The sequence below is a fragment of the Salvelinus alpinus genome, chromosome 9 (assembly GCF_045679555.1).
Source record: "Salvelinus alpinus chromosome 9, SLU_Salpinus.1, whole genome shotgun sequence".
Classification (NCBI taxonomy): Eukaryota; Metazoa; Chordata; class Actinopteri; order Salmoniformes; family Salmonidae; genus Salvelinus; species Salvelinus alpinus.
The window spans coordinates 47,099,239-47,115,849 of NC_092094.1; the positions used below are offsets into that span (position 1 = coordinate 47,099,239).

Sequence of the window (16,611 nt, forward strand, 5' to 3'; positions counted from 1 at the left end):
TTGTGTTTGGTTGACTACTCAACCAAATAACAAAATTTGAAGGAGATTTATGTTCTGCTCTAATAGTTCCATCTGTGCCACTGACTTAGTCTGGCTTTAATTCCAGTTTGTCTACATAATAATTAATCATTTATATGTTGGATTCACGCATCCATCTCAACGAAAATCCAAATTAAAGAATAGGACTAAATCAAACTTTAAATAATGTTTGATTTGATTTAGTCCTATTCTTTAACTTAGATTTTTGATTGAGATGGAGATGTGAATTCAACATACTGTATCAATTATTAATTTGCAGTCAAACTGGAATTAAAGCCAGACTAAGTCAGTGGCACAGATGGAATTATCCAAGCAATTATCCTTCAAATGTTGATATTTGGTGTGTTGACAATCAAACACAATTAGCATTACATTTGAAATCAACCGGAGCTAGGCCCCCTAGGGCTATTGTATTGTCTATTGTTTTTATTTATTCTGGGTTAACTGAAACAATAGCTCTTAATTACTGTAAATGCTATATAGGCCTAAATAGATTTGACATATGAGTGTTAAAGTATGGTCACATTTCATTTGGAATCAATAGCAACAGTGAAACTATTTAGTTTTTAGCTGGAGATCTCCTAATCATTCTCACGATAGCACATTGGTAATATCAGTGACAAATATCATAGCTAAGCAAGGCTGGGTTTGATTAAAATGGTCTAAGGCACTGTTGTGCAGTGCTTGAGGTGTCACTACAGACACGGGTTCGATCCCAGGCTGGTCCCGTGTGGCTCTGTTGGTAGAGCATGGCGCTTGCAACGCCAGGGTTGTGGGTTCATTCCCCACGGGGGGACCAGGATGAATATGTATGAACTTTCCAATTTGTAAGTCGCTCTGGATAAGAGCGTCTGCTAAATGACTTAAATGTAAATGTAAATGTGTCACAACCGGGAGTCCAATAGGACGGTGCACAATTGGCCCAGCGTCGTCCGGCTTAGGGGAGGGTTTGGCCGGGGGGTCTTTACTTGGCTCATCGCGCTCTAGCAACTCCCTGTGGCAGGCCGGGCGCCTGCAGGCTGACCTCAGTCATCAGTTGAACGGTATTTCCTCCGATACATTGAGTTAAGCGGGCTGGTGTTAGGCTTCTGGGTTAAGCGGGCAGGTGTTAAGAAGCGCGGTTTGGCGGGTGATGTTTCGGAGGACGCATTACTCAACCTTCGCCTCTCCCGAGCCCGTTGGGGAGTTGCAGCGATGAGACAAGATCGAAATTGGGGAGGGAAAAAAATACCTGGATGGGACACCAAAGGGTAGCTGTAGATAGATAAATTCTGACACTGTATATGTTGTATATCAGATGTTGCTTTAAAAAGGTACAAATTCAACATATTTTATACTAGGTTTCTCCATGTTGAAATTTGGTTACCATGATGACATAATCCTGCGGTTGAAATTTCACCATCAAAACAACAGTTGATTACTTTTTTCAAATCCAATATATTTTTCAAGTCAAAAAACATTGACAAAATACACTGAAACAACATTGACTGATCCAGTTTTGCCCAGTGGGAAGTGTCTGCCCTGCCGCTGTACCTGCCTGTGTTGCTGGGGCTGGCTGCTGTAATGAGGGAGCCTCTCACACTAAATCAAATTGTATTGGTCACACACACACGTCTTTAGCAGATGTTATTGCGGGTGTAGTGAAATGCTTGTGTTTATAGCGCCGACAGTGCAGTAATATCTAACAAGTAATATCTAACAATTTCACAACATATCCCCAATACACACAAACCTAAGTAAAGGAATGGAATTAAGAATATATAAATATATATACGAGCAATGTCAGAGCAGCATAGACTAAGATACAGTAGAATAGTATAAAATACCGTATATACATGAGATGAGTAATGCAAGATATGTAAACATTATTAAAGTGATTAGCGTTCCATTTATCTCCCCTCTGCTGTGCACCTCGTGATTGAATAACTTTCCAAAATGTAACTGTGGTGGTAAAAGAGAGGGTCTTAGCTTTCTGTAGGTATAATTTACATTTATTTTATTTTGCTGTTAGATTAATACAAGGCTACTAGCAGTTGGTGTTATAGACTTAGTGATCTAGCTAAAGTGTTTTGAGTTGGTGAATTAGCACCAATTGAAAATGGGCCTATATATAATATTACCGCACAGTCAGATGAAACCAAATTCATCTCTGTTGAACAAAATCACTAGATTAGGTTGCAAATCAAAATATTCAGAATCATACATTCCTGGATGGACAAGTTAGATGGTATTAACATCTCAGTAGTCCATTACTCTTCTCAATAAAGCATTGTGAATGACTTTATAAGATGATGACTCAAATGTATTCTATTGTTTGACTCTGCAAAACCTTTTTTGGGCATGCCACCAAATCATAGCCTGGTGCCACCAATTGAAAAAGTTAGTGTTACTACAAATACATACCATATGTCCGATTTTGTCTATTGTCTGAGATCAATCCAAATTTGCAAATGGCTGCATGATTGCCTTAAGACCGATGACCCTACCCAGAGCTTCTGGGAGCACAAATGATCTCCTGAACACACATGTGCAGCTTACTGAGTAGTACAGGATTTGTCAACAGGGACTTCATTGGCAAGCAGACCCACTGACTGGAACTGCTGGCATAGGCCTATATTGACACTATTCAGAGACATGACGCTAGATATTCAATCTGTCAATACGCATTTACAAACACACAGAAAAATGATGACCTCCATGTACCCAAGTGTGTTGCAAATTAAGCCAATAGTCAGAATGCTTGAGGTAGAATCATGTTGTTCTCTGCCCATAAAACTAGAGATAATAACATGAGAAGATGTAATACACAACTCCAGGGGACTATAAACATTGTGCTGTTTCTCAATGAGGGACACAAAACAGGACAAAAAATGGCCTTTGGGGAAAAAGCCTGTTGACATGTAGGTTATAGGCCTAATATAAAGTGTCCTCTGAAGTGGGCACAATAACAAGAGTTCCATTGGAATGAGCATGACTGTGTATGGCAGAAGAAATACAACAGTAAGGTCGCTGAACAAACTTATTGATTTAAAATAACTCTGCCAAAAGGCAAAATCGGATGTAGTTTCCAAATCAATTGTGTGCTAGGCTCTTGGGTGTTGTCCAACCTTTTTGTTCATGAAACAATCTAAAGTCTTGGCATTTCACTGCATTCTCATTTCATTACACTGTATCATAAACAAAATGTCACTTGTCCCATCCTGAACCATATATATATATATATATATGTCAAAAGTTGACACACCTACGCATTCAATGTTTTTTCTCTATTTTTACTATTTTCTACATTGTAGAATTATAGTGAAGACATCAAAACTATGAAATAATATATGGAATCACGTAGTAACCAAAACATTTTAAACAAATCAAATTATATTTTATATTTGAGATTCTTCAAAGTAGCCACCTTGGTAACAGCTTTGCACACTCTTGGCATTCTCTCAACCAGCTTCATGAGGTAGTCACCTGGAATGCATTTCCATTAACAGGTGTGCCTTGTTAAAAGTTAATTTATAGAATTTCTCTCCTTCTTAATTGTGTTTGAGCCAATCAGTTGTGTTGTGACATGGTAGTGTTGGTTGGTATACAGAAGATAGCCCTATTTGGTAAAAGGCCAAGTCCATATTATAGCAAGAACAGCTCAAATAAGCAAAGAGAAATTACAGTCCATCATTACTTTAAGACATTAAGGTCAGTCAATACGGAACATACCAAAAACTTTGAAAGTTTCTTCAAGTGCAGTCGCAAAAATCATCAAGTGCCATGATGAAACTGGCTCTCATGAGGACCGCCACAGGAAAGGAAGACCCAGAGTTAACTCTGCTGCAGAGGATACGTTCATTAGAGTTACCAGCCTCAGAAATTGCAGCCCAAATAAATACTTCACAGAATTCAAGTGACAGATATTTCAACAGCAACTGTTCAGAGGAGACAGCGTGAATCAGGCCTTCATGGACTAATTGCTGCAAATAACCCACTACTAAAGGACACCAATAAGAAGAAGAGACGCTTGGGCAAAGAAACACAAGCAATGGACATTAGAACCGATGGAAATCTGTCCTTTGGTCTGATGAGTCCAAATTTGAGATTTTTGGATCCAAACGCCGTGTCTTTGTGAGACGCTGAGTAGGTGAACGGATGATCTCCGCATGTGTGGTTCCCCCCGTGAAGCATGGAGGAGGAGTAATGGTGTGGGGGTGCTTTGCTGGTGACACTGTCAGTGATTTAATTTAGAATTCAAGGCACACTTAACCAGCATGGCTACCACAGCATTCTGCAGCGATACACCATCCCATCTGGTCTGCGCTTACTGGGACTATCTTTTATTTTTCAACAGGACAATGACCCAACACACCTCCAGGCTGTGTAAGGGCTATTTGATGAAGAAGGAGAGTGATGGAGTGCTGCATCAGATGACTTGGCCTTCACAATCATCCAACCTCAAACCAATTGAGATGGTTTGGGATGAGTTTATATTAAAAAAAAAATGATTTCACCTTTATTTAACCAGGTAGGCCAGTTGAGAACAAGTTCGACCTGGCCAAGATAAAGCAAAGCAGTGCGACAAAAACAACAGAGTTACACATGGGATAAACTATCGTACAGTCAATAACACAATAGAGAAATCTATGTACAGTGTGTGCAAATGTAGTAAGATTAGGGAGGTAAGGCAATAAATAAGCCATAGAGGCGAAGTAATTACAATTTAGAATTAACACTGGAGTGATATATGTGGAGATAGTGATGTACAAGTTGAGATAATGGGGTGCAAAAGAGAAACAAAATAATAATAATTTGGGGATGAGGTAGTTGGGTGTTGGACCGCAGAGGGAAGGAAAAGCAGCCAACAAGTGCTCAGCATATGTTGGAACTCCTTCAAGACTGTTGGAAAAGCATTCCAGGTGAAGCTGGTTGAGAAAATGCCAAGAGTGTGAAAAGCTGTCATCAAGGCAAAGGATGGCTACTGTCATGACACTCCTGGTCAAGGACCCAAGGCCTCAGATCAGCTTGGCAAATGGCTGACAGATATCCAGACCCCCCTCTCTCCTACAGGAGAAGAGATGGAAGGGGGCTGGGCCGGGTTTTATGACACCTTCACACTGTCGTAAATCAAGTGAGCGAGATCTCTCCCTTTGGTCTCTAGTATCAAGATTGGAATGTCTTTGTTACAGAGACTCTAACGAATGTCTTTGTCCCGTGTGGCTCAGTTGGTAGAGCATGGCGCTTGCAACGCCAGGGTTGTGGGTTCATTCCCCACGGGGGGACCAGGATGAATATGTATGAACTTTCCAATTTGTAAGTCGCTCTGGATAAGAGCGTCTGCTAAATGACTTAAATGTAAATGTTACAAAACCTCTAACGTAAAAAAAAAAGTGAATATTGGAACAATATTTGAGTAGGTGTGTCAACTTTTGACTGGTACTGTATACACTTGTCACTCCAAGCAATGCCAAGCATGTCAGCTTAAGGAACAACTATTAGTTGTTATCAACCTCATTGAAGCAACCAAGAGCTTTATTGGGATCATATTGTCCTGCTACATTGACAGCCAAAAATCTCTAGGGCCCAGCTACCGTGGTGTCCCTTCCAGATCTGGACTCTAAACCTTGGTAGCAACACAACACACCATGGGGCATCTCATCGGGCCAGCTCTGCCCTCAGGGTTTCTGAGAGTCTACAACTTTCCTCACAGCATCTCTAATTAGCTGTCAGAAAGCCCCACTGAACTGTCCATTCACTGCTTGGCAGCGGAGGGTGGAGAGGTAGCGAGTTACATAAGCCCCTGGGAAGCACTGCATGTCAGGGAGAGGGAAATTGACAAGGGAAGGCTAGACGACATAGACCACAGAAGTGTGCCTGTGGTCTTTGTCGTTTTTTGTTTGTTTGTGTAATAAATCGGGTGCCAGAGGATTAGACATGTGGAAATAAGGATGTGTTAGACACCTCGGAAAGGTGTTCCTGTGGCATTGGCTTCCCTCCTTGGCTGTCATGCAGGCTTGGAGACAAAACATTTGTGGAGAGACTTGCTATCATGGGCCAAACACCAAGACAGTCGTGAAGAGGGCATAACAACACCTATTCCCCCTCAGGAGACTGAAAAGATTTGGCATGGGTCCCCAGATCCTCAAAAGGTTGCATCATCGAGAGCATCCTGACCAGTTGCTTCACCATCTGGTATGCAGCTGCTCGGCGTCCAACCATAAGGTGTTACAGAGGGTACTTCATACGGCCCAGTAGAACACTGGGGCAAAGCTTCGTGCCATCCAGGACCTCTAAATTAGGAGGTGTCAGAGGAAGGCCCAGAAAATGGTCATAGACTCCAGTCACAGACTATACCTCTGCTACCGCACGGCAAGCGGTACCGGAGCGCCAAGTCTAGGTCCAAAAGGCTCCTTAGTAGCTTCTACCCCCAAGCCATAAGACTGTTGAACAATTAATCAAATGGCCACCAGACTATTCATAAAACTGTGTGTGGTCCTGTCAATCCATTCTTCAGTAAACCCGCTACGCACATTCTGTGGTATAAGCCTTCCCCTAGCTTGATCCTCTTCATTCAAATGGACTTTTTGCATTGATGGACTTATTATGGCCCTGATCTTTGGTCCTCGGAGATCTGCCAATTGGAGGTCTGACAAGGAAAGGCTTTCTGAAGTGGTTTCCAATACACTGACAGACCATTTATGTGGTTTTACTGCTATACACTGGTCCAAATGTTATAACAACAATGCTTGTTGTTTGATTCTGGACTGGTTCATCATGAGAGAGATACCTGAGACAAGAGTCAGAGAGATACTGAGATGGCTAGTCGGCATGTGACTGCTTCATTCCCACTACAACCAGTCAAGTATGCAAACAAGGAGGAGACAGATGCAGTAGAGCTGGTTTGTTCAGTTCAGGTAAACGTATCATACCTGAAATCCCTCCAGGAATGATACAACACTTTCGTTCCGGAAATAAAGCTGATCCACATCTGTGTCCTTTGAGGCTTTTTATTGATATCATTGAACATGACAATTCTTTGAGCAACAATTATGTGGGTGTGTCAGTTTCTCTGTTGCCAAGACCTTGATTCCATCTAATGAGGATCTGGAATCTCTCTGGAGACCAGACATGGGGACACATTGAGTCATTCTGTCAAGGGAGGTAGTGAGGGGTGGGTAGCGATGGATAGCAGTTGCACTTGCTAAGGATAGACAGACAACAGACCAAACTTCAGCAAGCTATGCTCATGGTGCAGTATGGGTGACATTATGAGATTGAGATGGCCATAGCAAAATTTAGATTTTGTGTCCAATTAATCATTTATTTTGTCGATTTTGATTTGAGTTTAGAGTTATTGTCTTGCTTGAAGATCCACTTGTGGCCAAGTTTCAGCCTCCTTGCAGAGGCAACCAGGTTTTGGCAAAAATATCCTGGTACTGGGTAAAGTTCATGATGCCGTGGACCTTAACAAGGAAAATAGCCCTACTTTTACAGGTCATGTCTATAGGGTTATTTTCTGCTCATGCACAACAACAAACCTACCACTATAGAATATACACCGGTATTGATTCACAGACCGGTTTGGATTTTTACTTCACCTTACATAATGGTATTTCAATGTTTGGTTTGTTTGTTAAATGTAATAACTCAGTGACGACTCAATTGAAAATTCATGGTCATAAAGGATAATAATTATTCAGATTAAGGGGGAAAAAAATCAAGGGATCTGAATAATCTCAGAATGCACTCTGTGTGTGCCATTCAGAGGGTGAATGAGCAAGACAAAGGGGTATGGTGGTAGGCGCCAGGCGCACCGGTTTGTGTCAAGAACTGAAACTCTGCTGAGTTTTTCACGCTCAACAGAATGGTCCACCACCCAAAGGACATCCAGCCAACATGGCACAACTGTGGGAGGCATCCCATGAGCCAGCATCCCTGTGGAACGCTTTTGACACCTTGTAGAGTCCACGCCCCGACGAATTGAGGCTGCTCGGAGGGCAACAGGGGGTGCAACTCAATATTAGGGAAGGTGTTCCTAATGTTTTGTACACTCAGTGTGTCTCGTTTTATTTGTAGGAATACTTGGGAACAGATTTCCTAAATTAATTTGCTGAATTCCTGGTTATTTTTTATAGTCTTTGTTGACCAAAAACTAACATCCAAATGACTGCAATGCCACATCTGTCAAACTGCTCTAGTTTGCTGATGATCCTAGCCTGGTCAGTCTCATCTCCAATGGTGACGAGTCCAAGAACAGTCCACAACTGACTAGGTATCTCCCTTTCCCTTCCCCTTAAAAATGGTCACCTGCCCTCCATCAAGCACCTGCTCATCTCCAGTACATGGAAGCATGCAGGAAAGATCATCACCGACCCCACCCACCATGGACACACCATCTTTCAAAGCCTCCCCTCTGGCAGACGGTTTAGGTCCATCATGACCAAAACCACCCACCACCTAAACATTTTCTTCCCCCATGCTGTGGCCCTCATCGTGCAGCCATCGGGCTCATAGGGATTACGTGACTTTGCATTGGGCCGAACCCTGCACCTTGTCATCAATTACCTTTAATACACCTCTGCACAACACTGTATACGAACTGTCTATATTTGCACGGCAGCATCCCTCCCTCTGCATACATAAAGTAGATATATCCCCTGTGTAAATGGTATATTCCCACTGTAATTAGCCTATACTCCAGAGTTTCATATTTTATGCTTACTGTTCTGATATTGTATATTCTGTATGATGTCTATGTTGACTTGTGTCTGCATTCTGTTTGTATATTGATTTGGCAAATTTTTCCTTATATTGTTGAACATAATATACTCTACGGGCATATCAAAGTTCCAAAGTGGGATATCTGCTAGTTTTAAAGTTATGGCCCATTTTATACAGAGAAATTGGCATAATAGGCAATGTAACCAATTACAGCTCTTTTAATTTGTATTGTTGCACATCCTGCAAATCACCAGCAGAGGTTGACCATTTTGAATCCATTTTCACATTCACTCGGTTGATAATGCTTACAAATTGAATCATAACTCTAAAAGTAGCAGAGATCCCACTATGGAACTGTAATATGCCCGTAGAGCAGGGCTCTACAACCCTGTTCCTGGAGAACTACCGTCCTGTAGGTTTTCACTCCAACCCACACCTGATTCTAATAACTAGCTGGTTGATAAGCTGAATCAGGTTAGGGACAACTGGGGTTGAAATAGAAACCTACAGGAGGGTAGCTCTCCAGGAACAGGGTTGGAGAGCCCTGCAGTAGAGTATATTGTTTTCAACAACAAAATGGTGTTTTTTTCAATATTCATAAACAAATGCAAGAAAATTGCTATTGAAATCAAAATACTGCTCATATTACATAGCAAGTGGTAAAGCTTCACACCAAATGTAGCTTTGTAGCACCTACAGATAAAACATAATGGAGTCTTAAAGGAGTCCTGGTTAAGGCCAAAATGTAATAAATATGCCAAATATGACTAATTCTTTCTCAATTATGCTTTTACATACAAATGTCAAATATATGTCTCAACAATCCTTCCTCCAAAAGGACTATTACTTGGATTAAATGTCGCCCTGGTTTCATGAGGAATCATGAAAGGCTATTTTTTTTGCCTCAGAGTGCAAATCAGCCCTGTTCTTGGTAAGCAGGGTGGGCTTTTTTCCCTTTTCTACGTCAAGCCTCAGCCCAGGGTCAAATAGCGAAGTGTGCTACTACTGTCAGTGCTGCGGGGCAAAGGGAATGCTGAATGAATATCTCATATTGATCAAATGCACACAGTAGCCGATATAAACCACAACTACACCCATACCAATACATAAAGTGTTACACAAATGCAAGCAAAGACATACAGTATAAGGTGTACCAGTCTCGCAAAGTTATGTTTCACTGTGTGCCTCTCTCTCTATGTCCCAAGTTCTGTGAGAACAGGAATGTAAGCAAACCTAGGATAGACTAGGACCACGTGACCAAGATATGAAATCCATGTCCAATAATGTGATGGCAGGTGCAAATCAGGATTACATGTGTAGAAAATAAACAGTTGCTGCCTGGCTCCAAGAAGAATCTCGGTACCTGTGAGCGAATTCTTAAAAATAGCTTCTGGGCTTAGTCGAGCACAGTGACAAACCAGTCCAAATAAAGTGTAGGACCCATTTGACATATCGAAAAGACTTCATTTGTCTGCAAATAGTTTAAATTTGTTTTAAGCACTCAAGAAAATTAAAATAACCAGGAATGGAGATTACAAAGGGATTACAAAAGATTACAAAAAACAACTAATCCGTTACCAGCAAAAATATTGTAATCAGATTAGATACTTTTGAAAAACTAGATGATTACTTCAAGGATTAGTTTTAAATTCAGAAAGGATGTTTGCAAAAAAAGATCTGACACTTCTCTGTTTTCTCAATGACATTCAAATCAGCAATGAAAAAAGGCACAAGTTTAAATTTGTTCCACCTGAGCGTGACTACTATGTTGACACACCAAATGTGTTTCATGGATAGCGGGAAAAGAGCAGGAATAAGCTTTTGTAGGCTACAGTCCAAGCTATGTCTTCCAATGGTGCGACTGCTGTCGGCATCCAAAGATTATCCTACTTGAATAAATGCTTGAAGGTAAGTACGAGAGTGATACAGATATCACTTATTATTGAGATCTACATAGCACATTGATGTGAATCACACTGCTGCTCTCATTTAGCTTTTTGCGCCTTACGGCTTGTGGTTGTTGGGGATGGCTGTTCAGAAATCTAAATGTGTATTTGAACCCAATAATGGTTGAATTCAAGAAGTTTAAGCTGCCTATCAATCATTGTTTTTGAAAACCAGTAGACAGACAGCGAAAAATGCGCTCTTGCAACAGCTACATAGTGCGGATCCCAGCCTATGGAACAAAAGTAGGGCTTTTATTGCTCAATCTAATTCATGCTGATAAAAAAAATAGGCCTAATGGACACATGCTCAAACTCACCACATTTGATAGACTTAAAGGGGCAATCTGTAGTTGCTACATCCATTTTTGGACGTATTAATATTAATGTAAAGATATAATTTAATCATATTATTACATGTAGTAGAAAGCAGTGGGTTAGAAGAAGCCTAGATAACCATAAAGTAAAATTGAACATCCATATATGGCCAGCTATCTAAACTTTAACATTGACTTATCCTGCAATAGATGTTGTTCAATTGGTAACATACATTTTTGTCTTCTTCTAATGCCTCTTAAGTGGAAAGTAATCTAAAAGTAACTGAATGTAATCAGATTACGTGACTGAGTTGGGGTAATCCAAAAGTTACATTACTGATTACAATTTTGGACAGGTAACTAGTAACTAATGGGTTATATTTAGAAAGTAATCTACCCAACCCTGAAAATAACAAATGTAGGCCTCTAATATTTACCATAATGAACATCCATCATTCATAACATTTCTGTGGGGCAAAGAATGGAGTGGACACCTGGGATGCGTTCAGGTTAATTTAACGTTTGCTACGTTGCGTGACGTTTTGTACTGAAAGACACCTTTCCCCAAAACGTTCTTTTTAAACTTCTTGATTAGACTTTGAGGTACATTTTGTCTGTTTGGTGGGTGTAGATGAGGTGTGGTTTGAAGCAATGAGCGACGTCTTTAAAAAGGCAGCAGAGAGTTCCCAAACCCCTCACAGTTTTTCAACTGATCCTACAGAACAGCACCGTTTTCTTTAATTGAACGTTGTAGTACGTTTGTTCGTATTGAATGCAGCCCAGCGCTGAGCCCTGTCACAACAAATGAATAACTTAAATTAATGAATAAAAGTAGCCTTTATGAAAACGCTCTAGAGTTGAGGTTCCTCTGACATGTTACTTGCCTACATATACATTTGTTTCAAGTTTAAAACGGCTTCGTGTCGCCTGGCTCTGGCTTGCAATGGGGCGCTAAACTGAAAAGAAAACAGGTGCATCAATTGGCTATTTAAAAAGTGTTCTCGCTGTGGCTGGGAGTTTGCGCTCACTCACCTTTTGTTGCCTGCGTGCCATATCCGTGGGTTGTTTGGCATTGAAAGGGTACGCTATACATCTCAATACAAATACATACATCTGTAGTTTACTTTTCCTCTCCGCTTCCTCTTTCTGAAGTCTTTCCTGTTCATTTTTCATCTGGTCTTCGACAGGAGAATTTTCGGCTTGTGCTTGGTCCGCAGGTGGTCGTTTCTTATGTTTACCTCCTTGACCCGAGGAAGTCTGGGGGTCTTTTGGAACTTGAGTGTCCTCGTTAATTTCTCCCCCCGAGTCTTCGCTGGAGGATGGGTCTAACATGTTTCACACCAACACAGGTAAAGTCCTATCCCCTGACCGATTCACTTGAATTGTCTATACTCCCCGGTGTTTTTTTGGAGCTGTGACGACGAATCTTGAGTGAAATGTTTCTTGACATTTCTTGAGGGCGGAGTTTTGAGGAACGTGAGTCGGTGGATTTAGTTTAACGTTAGTCATCTCAGAGAGGAAGAGGCGAGGCGAGAGGGTTTACTGCGACCAAAATCTGTCCACGAAAATAAGACGATTCATTTTTCTGTGGAGTTCGATAACAAATAATTAAAAAATTGGTACTTGAGGCATATTTGATAAAATATGTTTCGTTATGGTTAGGTTGTTACGAATGCACCGATAAGTGGACTCAAGTGGCAACTTTGGGGGGGGGGCGACTTTCAGTTGAGCCTATTCACACGAGTATCTGTCCTCTCATTGGCTAGAAAGGGTCCACCTGATCTCACCTCCTACCGTCTGCCTTCCATCTTTCGGACATATATTTAAATTGGTCACTCGACTATCTTATCAATATAATAGATAATCCTCTCATTGACTTCCAACATGGCACGTCATAGGATGCCATCTTTCCAACAAGTCAGTTTGTGAAATGTATGCCCTGCTTGAGCTGCCCCAGACAACGGTAAGTGCTTTTATTGGGAAGGAGCAACAACGGCTGAAGTGGTAGGCCACAAAAGCTTCAGTAAAAATCGCCTGTCCTCTGTTGCAACACTCACTACTGAGTTCCAAACTGCCTCTGGAAGCAACGTCAGCACAATAACTGTTAGTCAAATTGGAATGCTAACTGAGAGCCAGACCTAATTGCCCAACATTAGTGCCCGACCTCACTAATGCGCTTGTGGCTGAATGGAAGCAAGTCCCCACAGCAATGGCCCCACATCTAGTGGAAAGCCTTTCCAAAAGAGTGGAGGCTGTTATAGCTGCAAAGGGGGCACCAACTCCATATTAATGCCCATGATTTTGGAATGAGATGTCAGAGGAGCAGGTGTCCACATACTTTTGGTCATGTAGTTTATGATGGTACTGCCATGCACACCTAAATAATACCATGGTATTGCCTCATTTTTACCATGGTTTCATGGAAATACCAAGGTTTTAACCTGCATTATACATTCTACCATATTATGATACATGGTACCAAGAATTATCATAATGGTATCATCTGTATTAATTGTCTATTATATTGTACAATGGCAGTATAATGCATTAAATAAATACCCCCCCCCCCCCCCCCCACGCACAAGGTCAAGAGGTTGGTTTATTGTACTGAATAAAAATATAAATGCAAATATTCATCGATTTCACAGGTCCATTTGATTCATTGAACGGATGTGGGTTGAGCAATGTCTAAATAAGGGTGCAAATTATAAACACTCACAAAAGCTCTGCCGAATGCCATGAGGCCGATACGCAAAGCTTAATGAAAATAAGCGATACTAGCAAGAGCATTGTGCAGGTTCCTTTTTTTCCCTCTTATTCAACTGTTACCATGCACCTGCAACAAAGAGAGCTCAGATTTGAGTGCCATTTTGAATCACAGTTCATATAAACAAATCAGGCAATTGCAATTAATTCCTTAGGCCCTAATCTATGGATATCACATGACTGGGCATAGGCCCACACACTGGGGAGCCAGGCCCAGCCAATCAGATTGAGTTTTTTCCCGACAAAAGGGCTTTATTACATACAGAAATACTCCGCAGTTTCATCAGCTGTCTGGGTGGCTGATCTCCGATCCCGCAGGAGAAGAAGCTGGATGTCGAGGTCCTGGGCTTGCGTGGTTACACGTGGTCTCACGCAACGTCAACAAAACAAAGGAGATCGTGGACTTCAGGAAACAGCAGAGGGAGCACCCACCTATCCACATCGATGGGACAGCAGTGGAGAAGGTGTAACATTTTAAGTTCCTCAGCGTACACGTCACTGACAAACTGAAATGGTCCATCCACACAGACAGTGTGGTGAAGAAGGCGCAACAGAGCCTCTTCAACTTCAGGAGGTGTGGCTTGTCACCTAAAACCCTCAAACTTCTACAGATGCACAATTGAGCAACCTGTCGGGCTGTATCACTGCCTGGTACGGCAACTGCATCGCCCACAACCGCAGGGCTTTCCAGAGGGTGGTGCGGTCTGCTGTTGTTCTGGGATTGATTTGCACTTTTCGCACCAAAGTATGTTAATCTCTAGGAGACAGAACGCGTCTCATTCCTGAGTGGTATGACGGCGGCGTGGTACCATGGTGTTTATACTTGCGTACTATTGTTTGTACAGATGAACGTGGTACCTTCTAGTGTTTGGAAATTGCTCCCAAGGACGAACCAGACTTGTAGAGCTCTACACATTTTTTCTGAGGCCGTGGCAATTTTTTTTGATTTTCCCATGATGTCAAGCAAAGAGGCACTGAGTTTGAAGGTAGGCCTTGAAATACATCCACAGGTACACCTCCAATTGACTCAAATTATGTCAATTATCCTATCAGAAGCTTCTAATAATGCACAGCATTAGACACCAATCTACTCTCCCATTAAACCTGGCTTGTTAATAATAGGGAAATTAGTCACTTTGGTGAAGTGTTTGGTTTGTCTTATTGTGTTGGAAGGGTTGTCATTTCTATCCGTGTTTGGCTTTTTTAGAGTCCTTGATTTAAAGGGTAACCCTGGAAACCGACATAATTAACCTTTTCTCACATAGTTTCTAAGAAAGAAATGAAAATGAAGAGGGGGGAACGACCACTTGGCCTTTCTATTTTTCATTCCATTCCACACTAATTGGACTCCTATGAACTTTTCAATTAAGGGCTGAAAAAATCTTGAAAATAATATTAAACAGAGTTTATCTTTGTATTATTAAGTATTTTCAGCCAGTATAGGTCAATGAACAGGTCTAGTAGGGAATTACACTTTCTTCACCTCTTGAAAAGATAATCACACACCTCAACAATACATTTGGCTTTCCTGTCAAGGTAAAATATCTTCACTGTAAATGTCTGTGACTTTGTGTCCTAAAAAGGACAAAGAGGGTTAACTATCTAAGTGAGTGAGTCTTGTGCGTATCTTGTAAGGGAGTGAGTCCTGTACATCTGTAATTAAATGGCCAATCACCTTTCATTTACATGTGGTGAAGTTGGAATCAACATTAAAATAAATGATGGTTAATATGTTTAAGAACTGAACAGAACGGAGTATCTTGACTTGTATTTTACACAAGGCTTTCAAGGTGACATGAACCTCTTGGATGGAGATTTGATTTTATGCAGAAGTGGCAGTAAAGCCAACCAAGCTGGGAGGATTAATACAATTGCACATCCCTGTAATGTGTAGAGTCAAAGTATCATTTTTGTAAGAGTCTATTGCTGACACATTTCAGTTGAATGCATTCAGTTGTACAACTGACTAGGTATCCCGCTGTCATGTTAGTATACAGGGAACGGGAGACAGGCGCGGAAATGCGTAATAGGGGTTTTTATTGACCCAAATTACAGCGTGCCGGGGACGAAGACCAAACAAACACGTATACAAAACACAGGGTTGAAACCCAAACAAAAGAGCGAAGAGTACCTTGAATAAATACACCGGGGCGAGACCCGTAATCATCTGCACAATACAAGTGGCACGAAAGCCAAAACAACACAGCACAAGTACTCACAAGACCAACGGACATTGTAACAATAATCGACCGTTAAGGGAGATAGCGGGAATGGCCTGTCCGACGCAGCTGCAACTGGGCCGTCCGACGTCGCCACAACGTGTCCGTCCGACTGCAACTGGCCCGTTCGACGCCAATGCAATTGGCCCGTCTGACGACACAACTTCGGCAGCTGCATCAGGTCCTGATCGACCTGCACTGCATTTAGTAGGCACTAGATAAAATGTTCTTACCAGATGCATGAACAATGAAAACATTTACTGCGACGTCGATGAGAACCTATGGCCAAATTCTCAAGACAGGCTTGATGCAAACTAGTGCCTACTAACCTATGTTGTAAATATATCTGAACAATACATGTCTTTTTGTTGCATCAATGATAGTGATAGTCTTCAATCATCACACATGGAATAGAATTATATATTATTATATATTTTTATATATTTTCCTACAAATTTGACAGTACTGTAGCATATTCAATTCAAAAGGTAATTTTGAAACCTGTATCTGGCATTTTTTTGCTATTGGATTAACTGGTTGTCATTATATTTTGGTGATTATATCAATGTTCTCATGGTATTTCACATCAAAATTATATATTTAGGATCAATGGTTGTGTGGTGA

At 41.3% G+C, this 16,611-nt stretch overlaps 1 protein-coding gene across 1 annotated transcript in view; it reads right to left on the minus strand.

Annotated features, from left to right (window-relative positions):
* The window catches only part of LOC139530232 (calcium-dependent secretion activator 2-like), a 250,472-nt gene extending 237,780 nt beyond the window's left edge, over nucleotides 1–12,692 (minus strand). The window contains exon 1 of the mRNA XM_071326441.1: nucleotides 12,035–12,692. Within this exon, the coding sequence (XP_071182542.1) occupies nucleotides 12,035–12,334 (300 nt within the window). The 5' untranslated portion in view covers nucleotides 12,335–12,692. The remainder of the gene's footprint in view (nucleotides 1–12,034) is intronic.
* Between the last annotated feature and the right edge of the window lie 3,919 nt (nucleotides 12,693–16,611).